At 51.8% G+C, this 19,447-nt stretch overlaps 1 protein-coding gene across 2 annotated transcripts in view; it reads right to left on the reverse strand.

Moving 5' to 3' along the window:
* Nucleotides 1–6,371: 6,371 nt before the first annotated feature.
* ADORA1 (adenosine A1 receptor) overlaps nucleotides 6,372–19,447 on the reverse strand; it is a 69,023-nt gene continuing 55,947 nt past the window's right edge. For both annotated transcript variants that reach the window (XM_045012790.1, XM_045012789.1), the window contains exon 3: nucleotides 6,372–7,358. In XM_045012790.1, coding sequence (XP_044868725.1) covers nucleotides 6,659–7,358 — 700 coding nt within the window. In that variant the 3' untranslated portion in view covers nucleotides 6,372–6,658. The remainder of the gene's footprint in view (nucleotides 7,359–19,447) is intronic.

Consider the following 19,447-nt stretch of genomic DNA (forward strand, 5'->3'; position numbering starts at 1 on the left):
TCGGCGGAGACGCGGTGTGGTCGACCCCGGAGGGCACTACGGTGCAACGCGCTCAGATAGTGGAGAAGCAGCTACGGGCGACGGTGGGGAACCGGTCTCGTGGACAAGGTAGGAACAGTCCAGTGCTGTTAACCTTTTGTTTGCCTGTTAAGACCTGGGGACGCCCAGTGTCTTCCCATAGGTATGGGGCAGGGACAGAGTACAGGCAGGGTATGGTGTACACCCTTAGAATGCATTCTGATGAATTGGAAAGTGTTTGAAAAAGATCCATTGACTAAAAGTAAACTGAAAAGATTCTGTACAGTAAACTGGCCTCAGTATCAGCTAGAGGGCCAGGAAAGGTGGCCACCGGAGGGATCACTTAATTACAACACGATCCTTCAATTAGCTTTGTTTTGTCAGCGAATGAATAAGTGGAATGAATTTATGTATGCACAGTTGTTTATGTTGTTGAGAGATAGGTCAGATCTGTTGCAAGAGTGTAATCTGACTCCGACAGGCTCGGCAGTCACTGTTAGTTCCCCGAACCCCTCCCCGGTTGTAATGGCAGAGTCGGTGTCCCCTTCGGCTCCTACACCCCCACCGTATAAAGACCAGGTGCCTCAGGTTTCAGAGATTGCTCCTTCAGTGGGATTTTATCCGTTGATTACTGAGACTGTGGTGGCTCGCCCGGGAGCAGAGGGGCGCCGGGCCACTACTATGCTAGTTTACTCACATGTGCCTTTTAACCCAGTGGACTTAGCAGCCTTTAAGGCACAGGCAGGGGAATTCTCCACGAATCCCAGCAAGTTTATTTCGGTTTTTGAGGGATGTTTTGCCAGTCACAAGCCTGACTGGGATGACTGTAATATCCTTATGAGGACCCTGTTGTCTGAAGTGGAGAGGAATCAGGTTATAGCTAAGGCAAAAGAAAGAAAAAAGGCAAGTGAAGATGATGGTTGCAGCAGTACAGGCCAGTGACAAGAGGAAGTTTCAGGAAGGTGGTGGAAGGGGCCGGGGGAATGAGAGGCCGTGGACGTGGGCGCCCTGGCTCACAGGAAAGGCGTTTGGGTCGCAATCAGTGTGCCATATGCCGGAAGGAGGGACACTGGAAAAATGAGTGCCCCGAGAGAGAAGATACCCCTATGATGGCAGCAGAGAATCAAGACTAGGGGTGTCAGGGGAGACGGACTATCCTGCCCCCGGAACCCCGAGTAAAAATGCGGGTGGGAAATTCTGAAATAGACTTTTTAGTAGACTCTGGAGCAGCTCGAACTGCTGTAAATCAACCCCTCCAGCTGCCTGTGGCAGATTCCCTCACTGTGGTCGGCGCTACAGGAAAAGGAATCAAATGTCCAGTGTATGCCCCAGCAGAATGTGCTTTGGGAGACAGAACTCTCTCCCACAAGCTGGTTTACCTCCCCGACTGCCCAACGCCTCTACTGGGACGGGATCTGCTTTGTCGCTTAGGTGCCACCCTGCACTTCACCCAAGATGAAATCACCCTCACCTTGCCCCCAGAGAATGCCTGGATAATGACTCTTGCAGTTGAGCCCTCAGCCATGCAAGCCCCAGAGTGGAGCCAGTGGGAGGACCAGGTTTTTCCTCTAGTATGGGCATCGGGGGTCCCAGGAAAGGCAGTACATCACACCCCCATTAAAGTTCAGCTCCTGCCAGGAAAAAGTCCGGTGCGGATCAAGCAGTATCCGATAAAGAGGGAGGCCAGAGAAGGGCTGCAGGAAACTATAAATCAGTTTCTGAAGTACGGGGTACTGCGAGAATGCCAGTCAGCCTGGAACACCCCCATCCTGCCTGTTCGAAAGCCCAATGGCACCTATCGGCTGGTCCAGGACCTGAGGGCAGTTAATGAACGGGTTAAGACTCTGCTGGACTGTGTTAGCACAGGAATTTAAAAACTCCCCTACGCTGTTCGGCCAGGCTCTGGCCAAAGACCTGGAGGAGTGGAATACTCCGGACGGGATTCTCCTCCTGCAGTATGTGGACGACCTGTTAATTGGGGCGGTGGGATTAACCCCTTGCCTCCACGCCACTGTGAGCCTCCTGAACTTTGTTGGACTCAGAGGATACCGGGTAGCTCAGAGCAAGGCTCAAATTGCCCCCTCAGAAGTACAGTATTTAGGATTTCACATAAGACAGGGGGAGAGACAGCTTTCAAACGAGAGGAAGGAAGCAATCTGTCAAATTCCTGTCCCAAGCAATCGTAAACAGCTCAGGGCTTTTCTGGGCATGGCAGGCTTTTGCAGAATATGGATCCCAGAGTTCGGACTGTGGGCTAAGCCCTTGTATGAATGTGTTAAGGGAATGGATCACAACCCCTTTCACTGGTCCTCAGAAGCTGACAAGGCATTTAAAGTATTAAAGAGAAAGCTAATGAAAGCCCCGGCACTCGGCCTGCCTGACCTTTCTAAGCCCTTTCAACTGTATGTGCATGAAAGAAAAGGAGTAGCCCTGGGAGTGCTTACTCAATTATTAGGCACTTGGAAACGTCCTGTGGCATATTTCTCTAAACAACTGAATCAAGTTGCCAAGGGGTGGCCAGCTTGCTTGCGAGCTGTCGCGGCAACTGCCCTAGTGCTTGGTGAAGCAGAGAAACTGACTTTGGGGGGGACTGTGCAGGTGTATACCCCTCATATGGTTCAAGCCCTGCTGGACACTAAGGGTGGTCTCTGGCTCACGCAGGCTCGGGTAGCTCGGTACCAGGCTAAACTCCGGGAAAAATCCTCCTACCTAAAAGCCTAATACGGCCAGTACTACAGAAACTACATCAGACCACTCACGCTGGAAGGGAGGCTCTCACCCAGCTTATGAATAAGTATTTTCTAACCTCTGGATTAAGACCCCTGGCTTCCCAGGTACAGGCTGAGTGTTTAGTCTGTCAAAAGAACAACCCTCGACCAGGAGTGTCAGTGCCACCAGCCACTCTGGAACCTACCCCAGGGCCAGGATTGGTGTGGCAAGTAGACTTCACTGAATTCCCCCGAACCCAAGGGTTCAGGTACCTCCTCGTCATGGTGGATCGATTCAGCGGATGGCCTGAAGCCTTCCCATGCCGTAACAACACTGCCAGAACAGTGGCTCTCAAGTTTGTCAAGGAGATCATTCCTCGCTTTGGACTCCCCCAGTGGATGGAATCTGACAATGGAACACACTTCACATCGCAAGTCATTCAGGGGATTTCGGATGTCCTACAGATCACCTGGAAGCTCCACACTCCATGGCGACCACAGGCCAGTGGAGTAGTGGAACGTACTAATCAGACACTCAAGCGGCATCTCTCAAAGGTCTGCCAAGAGGCTTCTCTTCGGTGGCCTGATGCCTTACCCCTTGTTTTGCTCCGAGTTCGTGCTCTCCCAAAGGGCAGGTTAGGGCTTAGTCCCTTCGAGATTATGTTTGGGAGGGCATGGCCTACGAATGGTACACCGGTTCTGTTAGGGGAGTGGGAGGTAGGCTGCGGTTTCTTATCTCAGTACATGTGCTCTCTGTCTGCTGTTCTCTGTTCTCTCCACAGGTATACCAAAGATTTGCAGCCTCTCCCGCTGGATGCCCCTGTCCACTCCCTGCAGCCTGGTGACTCCGTTCTCGTTCGTACCTGGAAGGACGAGCCTCTCCAAGAGAAGTGGAAGGGACCTCACACCGTCCTGCTGATCACCCACACAGCAGCAAAGGTCGAGGGATACAAGAACTGGATCCACTACTCCCGTCTGAAAGCAGTGCCAGCTCCTGAACGGTGGACCGTCCAACCTGCGGAGAAGACTGCCAACGACGATCTGGGACTTAAGCTGTTATTCAGGCGACAGTAAGGCCTGCTGGGAATGCCCTGTGACCCCTTTGGACAGTTACAGCGCACTCCCCGTGAACACTCTGAGCGTTGGCTGTGTTTATTTTCACAGGGCCAGCCTAACCTGTGGGCCTGGTCCCTTTTGTTTTTAATCTGCTTGTTAGTAGTAGTAGTAATTTTGTGGGTATTTGGGGAATTGTAATTGTTAGGCCTTAAGATCACTGGCCCAGTATGGATCCAGGCCTAGGGTTTGCCACAATGTTACTCTTTGCTATGGGAACACTCCTCTCGTTGACTCCTGTTTCTCCCCAGGCACATGCGGGATGGAGGGGAATCCCTAACAAATTAGAGTCAAATACGTATGAGAACCTGAAGATTTGCTTTGCCCAAGAGTTTAATCTCTCTAACTGCTCCTCCGTAAACTTTGTACCCCCCGTGCCCCGAAGGTCCCTATGTACCCTCTCATTGACAGCCCCAGCTCCATAGAACTCAATTACGTTTTGTCCACAGTATATGAGAACACTCAGCCAAAGGTTTGTTGAGTATTCTCAAAGGAGGGAATTGTTGGTGGCACCAGGCATGACCCAGTGTTGACAGAGGGGTGGAAAATGACAGTGCCAATGAAGGCTCCCTGTATTAGGCCTCTGCTTGTCCGAACCGCGTCCATGTTTAGACTTTAATTAACCCCACAGGCTAGATGGAAAGAATGGAATGTGTGGCAACTAGTTATCAGTACCAGGAGGCAATTATACAGCCTGCTTGCACCTGGCTAAAGGGAGTGAAACAGAATGACCGGTCAAGAAAAGTTACTAACGAGATAATATGTTTTTTGCCAAGTATGATCTAACCTGTTTAGAGTAATTGCTGCTTCATAATGTATTTGCTGTATGGGAACTGAAAAGGAGGGAGAAGAGGGGGGGGGAGGGGGGAGCTGGGCATTGGGGGTAATAGACATGCTTAGCTAAGATCATGTATAAAGACAGAGAGCTGTTTGTCTGGGGTGTGCTTGATCTGAGGTGTGTTCCTCCAAGCATCCTGCGCTTTGAGATCTCAAATAAACTTCTTTTGCTTCTCCACCCTGGTGTGTCTAATTGGAGCGAGGCACTCCGGGCAACGAATCACTGTTGCTATAGCCTCAGGCCTTTTTGTGCCGGCAACAATGGCCATGTCTACATTACGCACCACCAGCTGCAGCATACATGTAGCTGCCCGTCACAGTGAAAAGCAGGCTGTGCCCACGCTGCAGCAGGTAGCTACATGTCGGTGAAAGGCCTTCCTGGGGCTGGGGAGGTTGCAGCTCCGGGTCGCACGCTCTCCCAAGGGTGTAAGACTTTCTAGGGGAGCTCAGAGCTCAGATCAGTGACTCACAACTAAAGCATGTGAACAAAGAGGCTTCAGCCCCCACGATGGAGTCTGGGGGCAGATGGCATCTGCTTTGGCCAGTGCCACTCAAGGGCAGCCTGAATATCTGCCAGTCCACAGATCATGGCCTGCTATGTCCTTGACCTGGCAGCACTGGCTACGGCTGTCTGTGTATTTACACTATTGCAGCATCTAAATACAGGCGCCATCAGGCTCCAGAGCTTCCAGAGCAACCAACTCAGGCTTACGAACGTCACGTACCTCGGGAAGGCCTCCAGCTCAGCACGCAGACCAAGGCACGAGCGAGAGAAGCTGCAGCTAAAAGTAGGCCTGTGTCCCGTCAGGCCCTGTCTTAGGCTGGTTATGAAGCATGTTTAAGGTCTGGGCTAGGCTCCACATCGGAGGCCTGCCTGGAAGCAAGCTGTGGGTTCAGTGTAGACAGAGAGGCCACCTATTTGTAGTCCCCACGGGCTCATCCCCAGATTCCCTGGCTGAGCATCTGCACTGGGAGTTTCAGGTGTCCCAATGCCACCGGTGGAAGCTATAGTGCAGGCAGGACAGGGTGGCCTCTGACACATCCCCAGAATACCGGGCATACCCTGCCGCCTTGACCTGACATGAACCACTGTGACCTTGCAGGCACTGTGCATATGAGGTCATTCTGCTGGGGGCAGAGCCATGTCCGGTACTGGACAGGGACAAACCTTTCCAAAAATATGACTCTCCGGCTTCATACAGGATGCCTGACCTGCTAGACTTGGGCAACTTAGCCCCCATGTCATCTGCCTAAATCTGGTTGGAAAATAAGGGGTTTTGTCCCTCAGAAAATTAACTTTTCAGCAAAATAATTTGGTCAAATTTTGAAATGTTTCTATTCAACATGCCACGGTGCCTCATGGGAGTAATAGTTTGGGTGCCTTATGCTCCCATTCTCTATTACAGACTGGACTCCTTGGTGGGACTACATCTCCCATGATGCACCACTCTCTCCCCCTTGATGAGGGGAGGGGCCGCGTCACAGGAATCCTTATGGGAGATGTAGGAGAGAGGGACATGGGGACATTTACAACCTGAAGCCACTTCCCCCTTGTTCCGCTCTGTGCCCCTCTCCCATCTCATAATCCTTTTTGATTTGAGCAGCCTCTGGCTGTCCCAGTTCTAAGAGCGAGCACCACAGTGAGACCCCGGGAGCGAGAACCCATCGATAATGCTGCAGAGCTGCTGTCTTCCTTTTTTATTTGAGTTAAAGATAAATCACATCCTTGTCTGTACAATTCCCCTTTGAATACCTAGATACACTTCGCCCTAAAAAAAAGAACAAAAAAAAAAAAAGAACAGTGCAGGCTACAATATCAGAACAGTACAACGGCTGTGAATAAATAATGCCCTATGCTAGCTCAGGTAAACATCTGCTTGGTCTGACCATCTCAGGTCTCCGAGGTCGTTGGTGCCCCTTCCCCATACCAGTCATTTACGATTGTGTGTGGAGGGGGTGAAGCCAAGTTTGCTCTTTAGACATTAAAGGGGCTTTTGTAAATCAAGGTACGGCACATCTGGGCCGGTCCCTGCTCTCTCTAGTGGCCAGTTGCCTAGCTCGGTGTTGTCCAGGTTGTTAGTATTCTTGTCAGTTTCACAGCAGATGTACTGGTGCCAGATTTGCAGGAACGTGGTCCTGAATTTTTGGATCCGGAAGGCATAGACGATGGGGTTCATGGCCGAGTTGCCGTGAGTCAAGAAAATAGCGATGTATGTCAGGATGCTGGGAGTCTGGCAGGACGGGCAGAACAAGGTGATGCAGTTGAGCGTGTGCAGCGGAAGCCAGCTCAGTGCAAACAGGAAGAGGACCAGTGCCAAGGACTTGGCAATCTTCAGCTCCTTCCCGTAATATTTCTGAGGATCCGATGAGTTGGAGGAGACCTTCTTGTCGAGCTGCTTGCGGATCAGGTTGAAGACCTCCAGGTAGATGATGAACATCAGCAGCAAGGGAGGCAGCACCCAGACAAAGAAGTTGAAATAGACCATGTACTCCATGCTGATGACGTTCTCGAACTGGCACCTGATGACGAATGCCGTGTGGCTGGCGTTCGCCTCCTGAGTCCTCCTCATCTTGTTCAGGTTGTTCCAGCCAAACATGGGGGTCAGTCCCACGAGCAGGGAAACGATCCAGCAGCAAGCAATGGCTGCAGCTGCTCGTCTGGGGGTCACTACGCTCTTGTACCTGCGGAGGAGACAGAAAACACCACGCGGCGTTAGATACAGGTGGAATCGCAGCTTGGGTCACTTCTTAGCTCCATGCCCTGCAGCAAAAGGGGATTTTGAGAGATCAGCTCCCAGGGAATCACCCAAACAAGTGGCCCAATCTGCAGAAGAGCCCATGATGGGTGCATGTGGGATACTGAGCTCTTTGGAAAATCTGGCCTCAGCATCCACCCATACAGTGAATGCCTGAGGAGGGTGGTGAGGGTGCCCCAGGAGGGGAGCACGGACCAAGGAGCTGAGATGAAATGGAGAGGCAGAGAGGCACAGGCAGGCTGGTCAGAGGCTGCAGAGGAGAAAGCTCCTGCGCTAGGGGGGTGAGACTTTGTGGAGGCTGAGAGAGGGATGGAGACTGAATCTGGTCTTCCAGCAGTTTTACATTGACCTCAGAGGCCAGAGGCAGTTTTAAGCCCAAAGAGGGTGGGGGTCAGAGATTTGCTATGGGCCATTCACTTCTAGGTTACCTGTTCGCAGCCCAGCCAAGTTAGCAGTGGCTGGAAGCAGAACACTCCATTCCCACGGTGGGATCATTTCACACTCACTTTGCACAGGTGCAAATGACACACAAGGGGCAGGGCAGGGCTCTGAGATCCTGTGACAAAGTTATCCCCTTCCTGTAGGTCAGGAGGATTTTAAAGGGCCCGGATTGTAACCACAGCACGACGCCCTCTTAGTTTGCATCACCGTGTGGCATAAATATCGGGTGACACTGACATGGCAAAGTCAGGGTATCCCAGCAGAATGACATTATGGCTTTCTGGGGCTCTGCTCAAGGGAGCTCTCCAGCTCCACATGGCTGTGTTCAGCTGCTGTGGAGTGACCTGGGAAGCCCCACAGAAAAGAGTCCTGACACCGAGGCAGCAATCAGCAAAAACCTTTCTCTTGTACCAGCTAGTGGCTGGAGGAGAAATCAATCCCCCACTGCTGCCAGTAAGAGAAGCTTCTGGACAAGGGCTTTTTCATTTCCTAATATATCAGTTCCTGAGGACCACGCCTGCCTTCTCTGAGGCCTGGGCTGAGGGGCGGGAGAGACAAAGCATTGTCTATTCTTAGGTGGTGCTCTGCACGGCTCAGCTCCCAGCACCTCTGTTCAGCTCTCCAATGCACCCACCTGCCACAGGAAAACATTCTGGGGTTGTTCCCCTTTTCAAAATATCGTCATGACCAATCAATAAAGCCTGGAAGGTTTTATTTCACGCGCCTAACAAAAGTTTTAGCATCAGAACAGCAAGTCTTGCCTTCCCTGCTTTTGCAGAAGATCTCCGAGGAGGGTGTGGAGGTGAGGAGCAAAAGTTTTAACAGTGCTTAACTGAAGGGATGGAGGTGTGGAAACTTTAACCAAGAATGCCTTTCTATCTACTGTTTGTTGGGCATTTCAATTGCATAGGTGTGAACACCAACAAACTAGAACGTAGCTCAGTCTGACTAACCCTCCCTCCCACACCCATTGCTCAGGTTTCACGTCTGTAGTGCTGGTGGTATCATAATCCTACCAGGTCTCTAGAGAGTCTCCTAGGAAAAACTGGGGAGACAAGCCCAGTAGCTCGGATGAAAAGACCAAACCGAAAGGAACTGTACCACACCCCGTCACTTCAGGGGGTTTTATACACAAGAAAGCAAAGTAAGGGCTCAAACCCAATCTTTCCCCATTGCAGGTCACCTTCAACGTCAACTCTCTGGGCTTTTGCTGTCCTAATACGCAGGATGTCAGAAGGTGGAGTGAGCCTAATGGAGTGTGTCATGGCCTCCCAGAGCAGCGTGAGGAGGGGAGGTGCGGAAGGAAAGGCTACTAATCTCATTAGAGCACTGAGCATAAATTATTCAGTAACCATAAGCGTGCTCTGGTGTATCTACCAGCGGAGAAGGGTTTGTTGCAGTCAATCCCCATTTGTTTCTCCTGCTAAGCACCTCTTGTCTGGGAAATGATTCCCATCAACCAGAGAGGCAGGCTGGTTCCCACGGGAAGGACGCCGGGGCTGAGAATTGCTCACTGTTCCCTTCGCGAGCTGAGCCCATGTTCTGAGTCGGTGATTTATACTCCGGGAAGGGAGCAGCCTCTGGGAGGCAGCGGGTGACTCAGGAGAAAGGCGCCATGTGGCTTGAACAGCGAGGCAGGGGCCCCAGGAGCAGAGGGAGCAAGGAAGGGCTGGCTGGTGGCAAGCACAGGGGAGCTTGGGCAGCATCATTCTCTACTCAGAGTGGTCTTGTGAATTTGGACAGAGCAGGGAAAAGGGGGATATTCCTCACTTGGAGCAATTGGGGGCCGGATCCTCCAGGGCTAGAGAGAACTCTGGAAAATGGGGAGCCCCTGGAAGGGCTGTGGACTGGAGGGGCAGCGAAGCTGGGATAGAGAGCTCCTCCAGGGAGCCAGGCAGGGGGCTGGGATGGGGAGCCCCTCAGAGGGAGTGGGGTGGAACATGCCCTGTATATGCCACATCTTTTACAGATGTCTAAATACTGCCATTGGGACTATTTCTTGTATCCTTCCGCCTGGGAAAGCCAGTGCCTTTGCCACCCTGAGTCCGGTGGTGCCAAGCTCAGGGGAAAGGGGAATTATAACCGACCGGTTTCAACCCCTCTCACAAGGACCTGCCTACAGCCATGCCCACATGCAGCCTATTCTCTCCGGGCCTCGCCGGGCTAGGAACAAGCCACTGGGAACCCCCAATCAACGAGCTGCAGCTCCCATTTCTCAGCTCCAGAGGGTGGATTTTCTGGGAGTGGGGTGTGCAGGCTCCTGTTGATTTGAGTGGGAGCAGAGCGGGCTCCGTACCAGTCCTGGTGCAGGCCCCTCAGAGCAGCGTCACTTTGCAGGGAGGGAATGGCTGTATCTCTGGCAAGGGGGATAGCTCAGAGATTGGGGCTCCTTGAATCTGCTGTGGGGCTTGTCGGGGCTGGAGGTAGTTGGGGAGCCAGGCCAGTGCGGAGAGCAGGGGGGTGGGGTGGGCAGAGGGCGTGATGCATTAATCGCCTCCGGATACTGCATTTTACAGCAGGGATTGGTGCTGTCTCAGACTGATGAATCTGTCTCCAGTGCCCAGAGGCCCCTGGTGAGGAGCCCTTTCTGGGCTCGGACCTGGGACAGCAGCCAGGCAGCTGCTCAGACAGCATCTCTGCCATCGCCTGTTTAGATCCTAGGTATTTACAGCTTGTGTATTTGAACCCCAGCGGAAGGGAGCTGTGGCTGTGTCGCTCCCGCTTTCCACTAACCAGTGGCCATCTGGCTGGCATGGTATCCCAGAGGAGGGAGGGCATTGGCGGGTGGGGGGAGACACGAAGGGAACCTGCCTTTACTGGATGCCTTCCCCACCCTGCACCAGAGCACTTCAGCCGGCTGGAAATGATAATCACCCTGCAAAGCTCCGGGGTGTGTGCAAGCCAGCGCTGCCCAAAAGCAGCACACAGCACGCACCCTCGCTGCACACACAGACACACTCACTTCCACGCCACCAAACCCCATTCCCTGTGCTTCCCCGTCTGTCTGTATCCACCTGGGGTCTTGCCTTCTACTTCAATCGGAAGCTCCTTGGGGGGAGGGCTGTCGTTTTGCTGTGTTTGTACAGTGCCTGGCATAACGGGGGCTGGGCCATGGCAGGGGGTTCCCTACGGGCTAGGTAACACAAATAACACTCAGCCCCATGGTCTCCCCTGTACTCACTACACCCTCCCAGTGCCCGCACCCCCGCTTCCCCACACGGCCCAGCCACGTCATGCTCAGCTTGCTAAATCAATCCCCTCTGCATCCCACATCCCATTGGAGACACCCTCAGCGTCCTCCCTACCTGGTGACACACCTAGATCACGCCCGGCCTCTCCACCCCCACCAACACAAAGATCTCGCCACACCCACTACCTATGCCCCACCATACACCTTCGCCTGCCTGCACCCCCTCCCCACTCACACAGGTCCCTTGCACACCATCTCCCCTGATCACACACACAGAGTGTAACCACCCTCCCACCCAACCCTCCCACAATCCTACCTCCCAAACCCCCCACCCACATACATCCTGCCCTAAAGCCCCCATCAGCCCTCCACACAACCCGTCTGATCCATCTCGGGCATTTGTAACAGCCACGCATCTGCACATCACCCGCCATCCTGCGTGCTCCCCTGTCTCTGCACGTGCCCACAATTCAGTTCCCAGTACTGTACGGGTTTCACAAGCCATAGAGCACTCCCCTCCCTAAATTGCACTGGGGGAGAACAGACCCCAGGCTCAGGGACCCTCAGACAGCTCCTCTCCACAGCCTGTGGGTGGGAATACAAAAACGTCGGCAGTGGCCTATGTCAGAGATGGGATCAGAATGTGTGTGTGTGCGTCTGCGTGTTTCTGTGTCTGTGTGCGCACGTGCGTAAGCATGCGCATGCCTGTGCATAGGTGTTTGTGCCCGCTTCCCTCCCCTTTGTTACCTTTATTGCTTTGTGCCCGAGAATGACACATTGCACCACGGATAATGGTGCACATGCCTCCCGAAGAGCTTGCAAGAAGAGGCAGGAGGAGTCAGCGACACTGGGAGAAGGGTAGGACAAGACTTAGAACAGCACTAGTGTGAGCTCACTTGGGAGACACTAATGCCTGAGGCTGGGGGCGGTAAAGTTTTCTTCCACCATAAGAATGACACCGCCCACGCAGGTACTGCCATCTACCGAACCGCTGACTTATCCGGATGAATAAACAAAGTTAAATAGTGGAATTAATAACACCTACCAAACCAGAACCAAACATCCTACCCCAAGGATTGACCCTGAAAACAGAGAAGCGTCAGAGATTCCAGAAAGTCCACTAGGGACTTGACTATTTTACATGGAAGGTGCCCAGATCCTATTGTGATGGGCAACAGCATAAAACTCTGACAGATAGATAGATGTCATCCCCTTTTATGTCATCCCCTCAAGCCCTCTCTGCTCTGCCAATGCCCCCCTGGGTACCCCTTTCGTCTTCTTCCTCATGCTTCTTCCATCTCCACGCCACTCCCTTGCCTCATTGAAATCCCACCCAACACTCAACTCCAGCCACGGAGCCCATGAGAAGTGAGGGACCATCGGGGTGTGAATGGACCCTCATCCTCCTCTGTCCTCCATCCATCTCCAGGACTGTTTTTACCTTCGTTTATGTCATCCTGAATTTAGTCCTCTTCAGGGCAGGACTGTGGGTTTATGTGGTACCCAGCACTTGTTCAGGTGCTTGAAAAATCACATTAATAGCAAATACATTCATTATTGTTATGCCTTATGGTTAGAAGTGGAGAAAGGCAGAACAAGGAGAGACAGCTGGGAGTTAAAACCAGACTGATTGAAATTAGAAATCAGGGACAAATGTTTAACTATGAGGATGATTGACCCTTGGAACAAATTCCCCAGGGAAGTGGCAGATTCTCCATCTCTTGATGTCTTCAGACCCAGACTGGAGCCTTTCTGGAAGAGAGACTTTAGCCAAACACATGTTATTGGGCTCAAAACAGAGATAACTGGGTGAAATTTAATGGCTTGTGTTATGCAGGAAGCAAGACTAGCTGATGTAATGGTCCCTTCTGGCCTTCAACTCTATGAATTTACACTTTTATTACATCCCCCTTCAGTATCTCATCATTGTGCTAATGGGTTTTTCTTCTCTCTTGGTTTTCAGCTCCACCTATCACCATGATAGGGGAGCTTCACACTGAACAGCACAACACTCAAGTTACAATTACAGTATTTTTCAAAACAACCTCTGCTTTAAAGCTTAGCCTGATTCCATTTCCAGCAGCCGCCTCTTATTGCAAGTCAGAGTCGGTGGCTGAGCGTGGCCCTGTTGACATTAGAGAAATTTGTACTCATGTATTATCTATAATGAGTCCATTCTCCAGGGCAAACCACGAATGGAGCCGGAAGACATATTTCTTCATCCAAAAGGGTTTTATTTCTTACAAAAAATGTTTTTTGAGCAGTACAAACATTTTTACACAAAATGGCCAGGTCATTTGGAATTTTTCAATTTCATTTGGGTTTCATTTGAAACAAAATATGTTCAGGTTTTGGGCCCTTCCCATCCTTTTCCAGTGGAAAAAGGAGGGGGAGGGAGAGCTGGGGGGAAATACCCTCAAAACTGCCCCTCCCCCCAAAAATTATTAATTTAGATTCAAATCAAAATGAAATGTTTCCATTTTGTTTTGACAAAAAATGAAAAAATTCGGAGAAAATTTTCACATGAAACAAATGTTTTTGGTTTCTTTGGATTTTTTGTTTGTAGAAAATAGCTATAATTTTCCAAGTAGCCCTAGCAGCTGCGCTGGACTCAAATAAAGTAATTCTTACAATGGTACATCTTATTCCAGTAAGATCCCCATGGAAATAAATCAGTGAAAAGTTCTCTAAAGAAAACAGGGCTCAGCTAATCACATGAAGCTGGACAAAGTGAGTGGGGATGGGAAAGTAAAACTGAAATGCGGCTTATCTGAGTTATGATTATGCAAAAATAGAAGACAGAATGGCTGCTGATCTCACGGAAACCCCCCTGACAAAAAGGCTTTGATCTCTGGTGGTTTAGGTTTCTGATCCTTTTTCCCTTGCCTATCTTTGCTTCAGATCTTGCAGACTCCTGGAGGCCGCTGCACAGAGACATGGAGGATGAGCGCTATGAAGAATTGTGAAACCTCAGATGTTTCTCCAGGAAGCGTTTAAAGGACACTTTGTAAAAAAGTTAAAGATTTATGAGGCTGAAGTTGGATACTTATTCCCAGCTGCTTGCTCACTGACTGGAGATAATCACTTATCACCAGAGGGAGTCATAATGTAAACTTGTTAATTTATCACTGTTCTTTACTTCTGTGATGACAGCCCCCAAAAGGGTTACTGGGTGCAATCCGCATACGCTGGAAGTGAGCCCCGGGCCCAGGGCTATGTCTTATGTTCCTAAAAGCTCACGCTTCAAGGTTTCAACCAGACACTCGCAGGGGTCAGAAAGGGATGTCCCCCAGCAATGCGTTCTGGTTTTGGTTTTTTAAATCTCCTTCCTCTGAAGCATCCAGGGTGGCTGCAGCTGGAGATGGGGCATAGGAAGAGGAGCGCCAGGGCTCTGTGGTGGCACTAAGCAACTGCTCTCTGAGGTGCTTGGCTGGCTGTTTCTTGCTCACATGCCCCGGGTCTAACTGATCACCAGATGTGGGGTTGGCAAGGAATTTCCCCCCAGGTCAGATTGGCCAGGGCCCTGGGGTTTTTTGCCTCCCTCCACAGCTAGGATTGGCAACTTTCTAATCACACAAAACCGAACACCTTTGCCCTGCCCCCTCCCTGAGGCCCCACCTCCACTCCCTCCATCCCCCCTCCCTCCGTTGCTCGCTCTCCCCCACCCTCACTCACTTTCACTGGGCTGGGGCAGGGGGTTGGGGTGCAGGAGGGAGTGAGGGCTCCAGCTGGGGGCTCAAGCTCTGCGGTGGGGCTGGGGATGAGGGGTTGGGGGGTGCAGGAGAGGGCTCCGGGCTGGAGCCGAGGGGTGTGGGAGCAGGCTTAGGGCTGGGGCAGGGGGTTGCTGTGCAGGAGGGGGCACAGGCTCCGTCTGTGGGTATGGGCTCTGGGATGGGGTTAGGGATGAGGGGTTTAGGTACAGGAGGGGAATCAGGGCTGGGGCAGAGGGTTGGGGTGCAGGCTCTGGGAGGGAGTTTGGGGGCGGGTGGGGGCTCAGGTGGGCTTGGGGTGTGGGAGGGGGTGCGGGGTGTGGGCTCTGGCTGGGCAGTGCTTACCTCAGGTGGTTCCCAGTCGGCAGTGCAGTGGGGCTAAGACAGGTTCCCTGCCTGCCCTGGGTCCACGTGGCTCCGGGAAGCAGCCGGCATGTCTGGATCCTAGGCGCAGGGACAACCAGGCGGCTCTGTGCAGTGTGTGCTGCCTGCCCCCGCAGGCGCTGCCCCCGCAGCTCCCGTTGTCCATGGTTCCTGGCCAATGGGAGCTGTGGAGCCGTCGCTTGGGCAGTGAGTGGAGCTTCCCTGATCGCCCCTGCACCGCAGGGACATGCCAGCCACTTCTGGGAGTTGTGTGGAGCCAGGCAGGGAGCCTGCCTTAGCCTCACTGTGCCGCTGACTGGACTTCTAGTCAAAAACCGGACACCTGGCAACCCTATCTGCAGCATGTGGCGCGGGTCACTTGCCAGGATTATATGGGTCTCTCTCGTGTAATCATTTCTCTGCCATTGTGGGGGCCTCGGGCACTGGTGCACCTCAGACCCTCCTGTTCTCTGCCTGTGGCCCACAACAGTCTAGTCTCCTCTGGGCTGTAAGACTTTGGTCTCATTTCAGTTGTGTAGTTTAGTATATGGGTGCTGGGTGGGGTTGGTGTCCTGTGATACATGAGAGGGCAGGCTGGATGATCTGCTGGTTCCTTCTGGCCTTAAACTCTAACTCCAGAAACCAGAGCCCCTGCCCCAGAGAGCTCATGTGATGGCTGCCATCATGGCCAGCCCCAGGAATTGACTCAGGGATCTCCACAGCTGATGCTTCAGCTCTCTAGCTTAGAGCTGTAACAGACTCGCACCCTCTGGATCAGGCACAGAGGAGTACACAGCACACACCACCAGAGGGTTCTGGGCCAAGGACACTCATTTCAAATGTCTGAGAGCAGCAACCATTCAGACCCTGGCTGAAACCCCCTACATGAAAGCCCTCATCACGGCTAGCAGCCAGGGACCTCCAGAGCTAAAAGCACGAGCTGCTACCACTTGAGCTCCAGAGGCTACCTCACCAGGTGGGACTGTAACAAACTCCCAGACCCTGCGGATCAGACACAGAAAGGGCTCTATAACCATGCAGTCACCCTTACAGACCTATGGCAGAAAACATGGGAAAGAAGAGAACTTGCGTTTGACTGATGGACAAGACAGTCTGGTACAGAGAGTCTCAGACACAAAGAATGTCTCCAAACTGACACCGTGGCCAAGAAGGTGGGAAGAGTTCCAACTTCTCCACCAGACAGGCTGCAAAAACACTACCCACAGAACTCTGCTTAAACTCAGCCACAGAGTCCAGCACCTCCTGCTGTCTTCTCACTTTGTAGAGAAAATCTTTAACTTCGGGGACAGCTGCATGGGCCACCAAGAGCAAGACCAGACGCACAGCACCCTCCTCCAAAGCATTCTTCCCAGTCACGCAATGAGTCCTGGATGTACTGATGGCAACCCGGGCCATCAGCTGCGACGCTGACCCCAGGTGTGTCTGGGTGGTATGGAGAACAGCTGGGACCCTGCCTCTAAAGAACTGTCAACATCTCCCAGGAGTGGAATCTACCACCTACGCTACAGCATGCGGAAGCCTCCCCTTTGACTTTGCAAACTACCTGGGTCTAGGCTTCCTCTCCTAAGCAAGCTTATTGAAAATCTAGCAAACAGTCTGCAGTGCTAACTGCCAGTATCTTGAATCACTGTCAAGCTTCAGGTCAGGGGATGGTATGGAGACAGCACCTGTTGCTCCGGTGGGTGGCCTCCTCCTGTCCGTAGGCATGGGATGTCCATCCACACTCATCCTGCTGGGTCCCTCTGCAGCTTTGGAGTCTAAATCCTCCTGTCTCACCTGTGGAATGGAAACTCCCAGAAATGGTTCAGGTCCTTCCCCTCAGGGTGAACCTGGACAGTATAAGTGATGCACCAGGGCCAGGGTGGTGAGCGGGGCTCAGAGGCATGACTGGCAGTGGGAGTAACACAACCAAATGGATAGCTCCCAAGCAGTCAGGTCAGCACCACAGGGAAGCAGAAGCATCCACAGATATGAGAGGTGTCATTTCTTTTGTGTAAATGCCACAGTGCCTTTTGTTTTTTCAAAGCCTGATCCAAAGCCCATTGAAGGCAACCTGTGATAGAAAAGCGATGGGGTTAGCTGGTCACAGAAGCTGCTATTCTCCACAGTCTCCCATCAGCCTCCACCTGCCAGGAACCTTCGGTGCTCTCCAGGACCCACCCAATGCACCGACATGCAGGAGCCCCCGGGCTGCCACTGCTTCTTTGCTCCAAAGCAAAACATATGCTTTTGAATTAGATGCATTCCCAGCAGCTCCAAAAAGCTGGTCATAAGGGCTATGAATAAACAGGGCCTGTTATAAATATAGAGAAAAGAGTAGCATAAAATCCCTCCTTGGCAGCTGTACTGAATTGCTTTACCTGTAAGGGGTTAAAAAGCTCAAATAACCTAGTTGGCACCTGACCAGAAGGACCAATGAGGAAAGAAGATACTTTCAAATCTGGGGAAGGAGGATTTGTTTGTGGCTCTCTTTGTTTGTCCCCTCTCTGGATGGAGGGAGAGACCAAGCAGGTACATCTCCTGAAAACAAACCTGGAATGACCCATCTAAAATTACAGAAATTGTTAAGTAAGGCAAGGAAATGTGTTAAGTTATCTTTTGTTTTGTTTTGTGAATTTTCCTATTCTACAAAGGTAGTTTTATTCCTGTTTTTGTAACTGTGAAGCTGAGTCCAGAGGGGAGTCCTCTGTGTTTAAAATCTTTTTATTACCCTGAAAAGTTACCTTCCATCCTGATTTTGCAGGTGTGATTCTTTTACTTTTTTCTTTATAATAAAGTTCTTCTTTTAAGAACCCCATTGATTTTAGTGTCCTGAAGATAAAGGGTCTGGTCTGTACTCACATTGCTAAGGAAATTAGTTGGTATATTATTCTCAAACCTCCCCAGGAAAGGGGGGGATATTTTGGGGGGATAGGGATTCCAAGTGACTGTTCCCTGAATTTTTGTGTAAATCACTTGGTGGTGGCAGCAATACCATCCAAGGACAAGGAAAGGAATTTGTGCCTTGGGGAAGTTTTTATCCTAAGTCAGTAGAATTTAAGCTTATGGGGGTCTTTCATGTGGGTCCCCACATCTGTATCCCAGAGTTCAGAGTTGTGAGGGGGGAACCCTGACAGGGCCATTATAGATACTGTTGTGACTAGAACTCCATCGTGCCTGAGAGAGCTGTGAAAGGGCGACTTGTGGTTAAAGCACCTGGCCAGGAGTGGGCACAGCAGGCTTCTATTTAAGGCTCGGCATCAGACTCCTTGCATGACCATGGGCAAGTCATTTAAACACCGCTTGGGTCAGTGCCCTTGTTTGTTTCATCACAGTGGGTGAGGAGGGCAGGAAAGGGCCCTGCACACGCACATACAATGTTTCTTCTCCTGCCTTTTTTAAACCTTAGGCCTGGCCTACAATTCAAAGTTCAGCGGGGAGAACTCTGTCGGTCAGGGTGTGGTTTTATTTACCAGTCTTGTCATACCAGGACCAGCCCCACTGTGGATGCAGTTACACCAGTGCCTTCTCCTAGAACACATATGCCCTTCCCAAGCAGAACTGCTGTACCAGCATAAAGCTTCTTTATACTGCTGTAAGTGAGCCCACACTAGGATGTGGGTGTGGGCGGTGGCACTGCTTTAGCTATACCAGGAGAGTTAACTCAGTGCAACTTACTAGTAGAGACAAGGCCGTAGCAGTGCCAGGAAGGTCAGCCTGAGCGTCCCCACTCTGGTGGATATGGAGAGGCTCCTGCCTATTTAATCTTAAACACAAAAACTTTCCTTTCAGCTCTTTATTCAGGCGTTTGAGCATTAGCAAAAGCAACCTGAAACCACAGGCCCTGACCCCGGCCAGTATCCGAGCAGCTCAGGGGGCTGCAGCCGAGGTGGCTTTCAGTCCCTTTGCAGCTCCTTGATTCGGGCTGTCCAGGGCCCATCTTGCTCCCTGATATAAACTAGAGCAGTCAAGGGGGAAAAGGGCTCACCCACTTTCTCTTACCTTAACCCCATCTCTGCCGCACAGAGGGTGTGAGGCTCTTTGAGATCCCCAGAAAGAATTGCTCTCGGGCCTTGTCTACAGACAGGGGAACAGTGCTGCTGGCTTTCAGGATCTCTGGGCATGTGCTCAAGTGGCTAGTCCGGACGGGCATAGCTTCCCTGCTCCTGGTGCAAACTAGCCAGATTAAAGCTAGCTCAAGCACAGCTACACACGCAGGGGCGGCCAGTGGAGAAGAATGCCCTGTGGTTGCTACTAAATATGAATTGCGAACACAGCAAATCGCTAGCAGCCTGTCCTCTGTACACAGAC

This window comes from Mauremys mutica, chromosome 4 (genome assembly GCF_020497125.1).
Source record: "Mauremys mutica isolate MM-2020 ecotype Southern chromosome 4, ASM2049712v1, whole genome shotgun sequence".
NCBI classification, from domain to species: Eukaryota; Metazoa; Chordata; order Testudines; family Geoemydidae; genus Mauremys; species Mauremys mutica.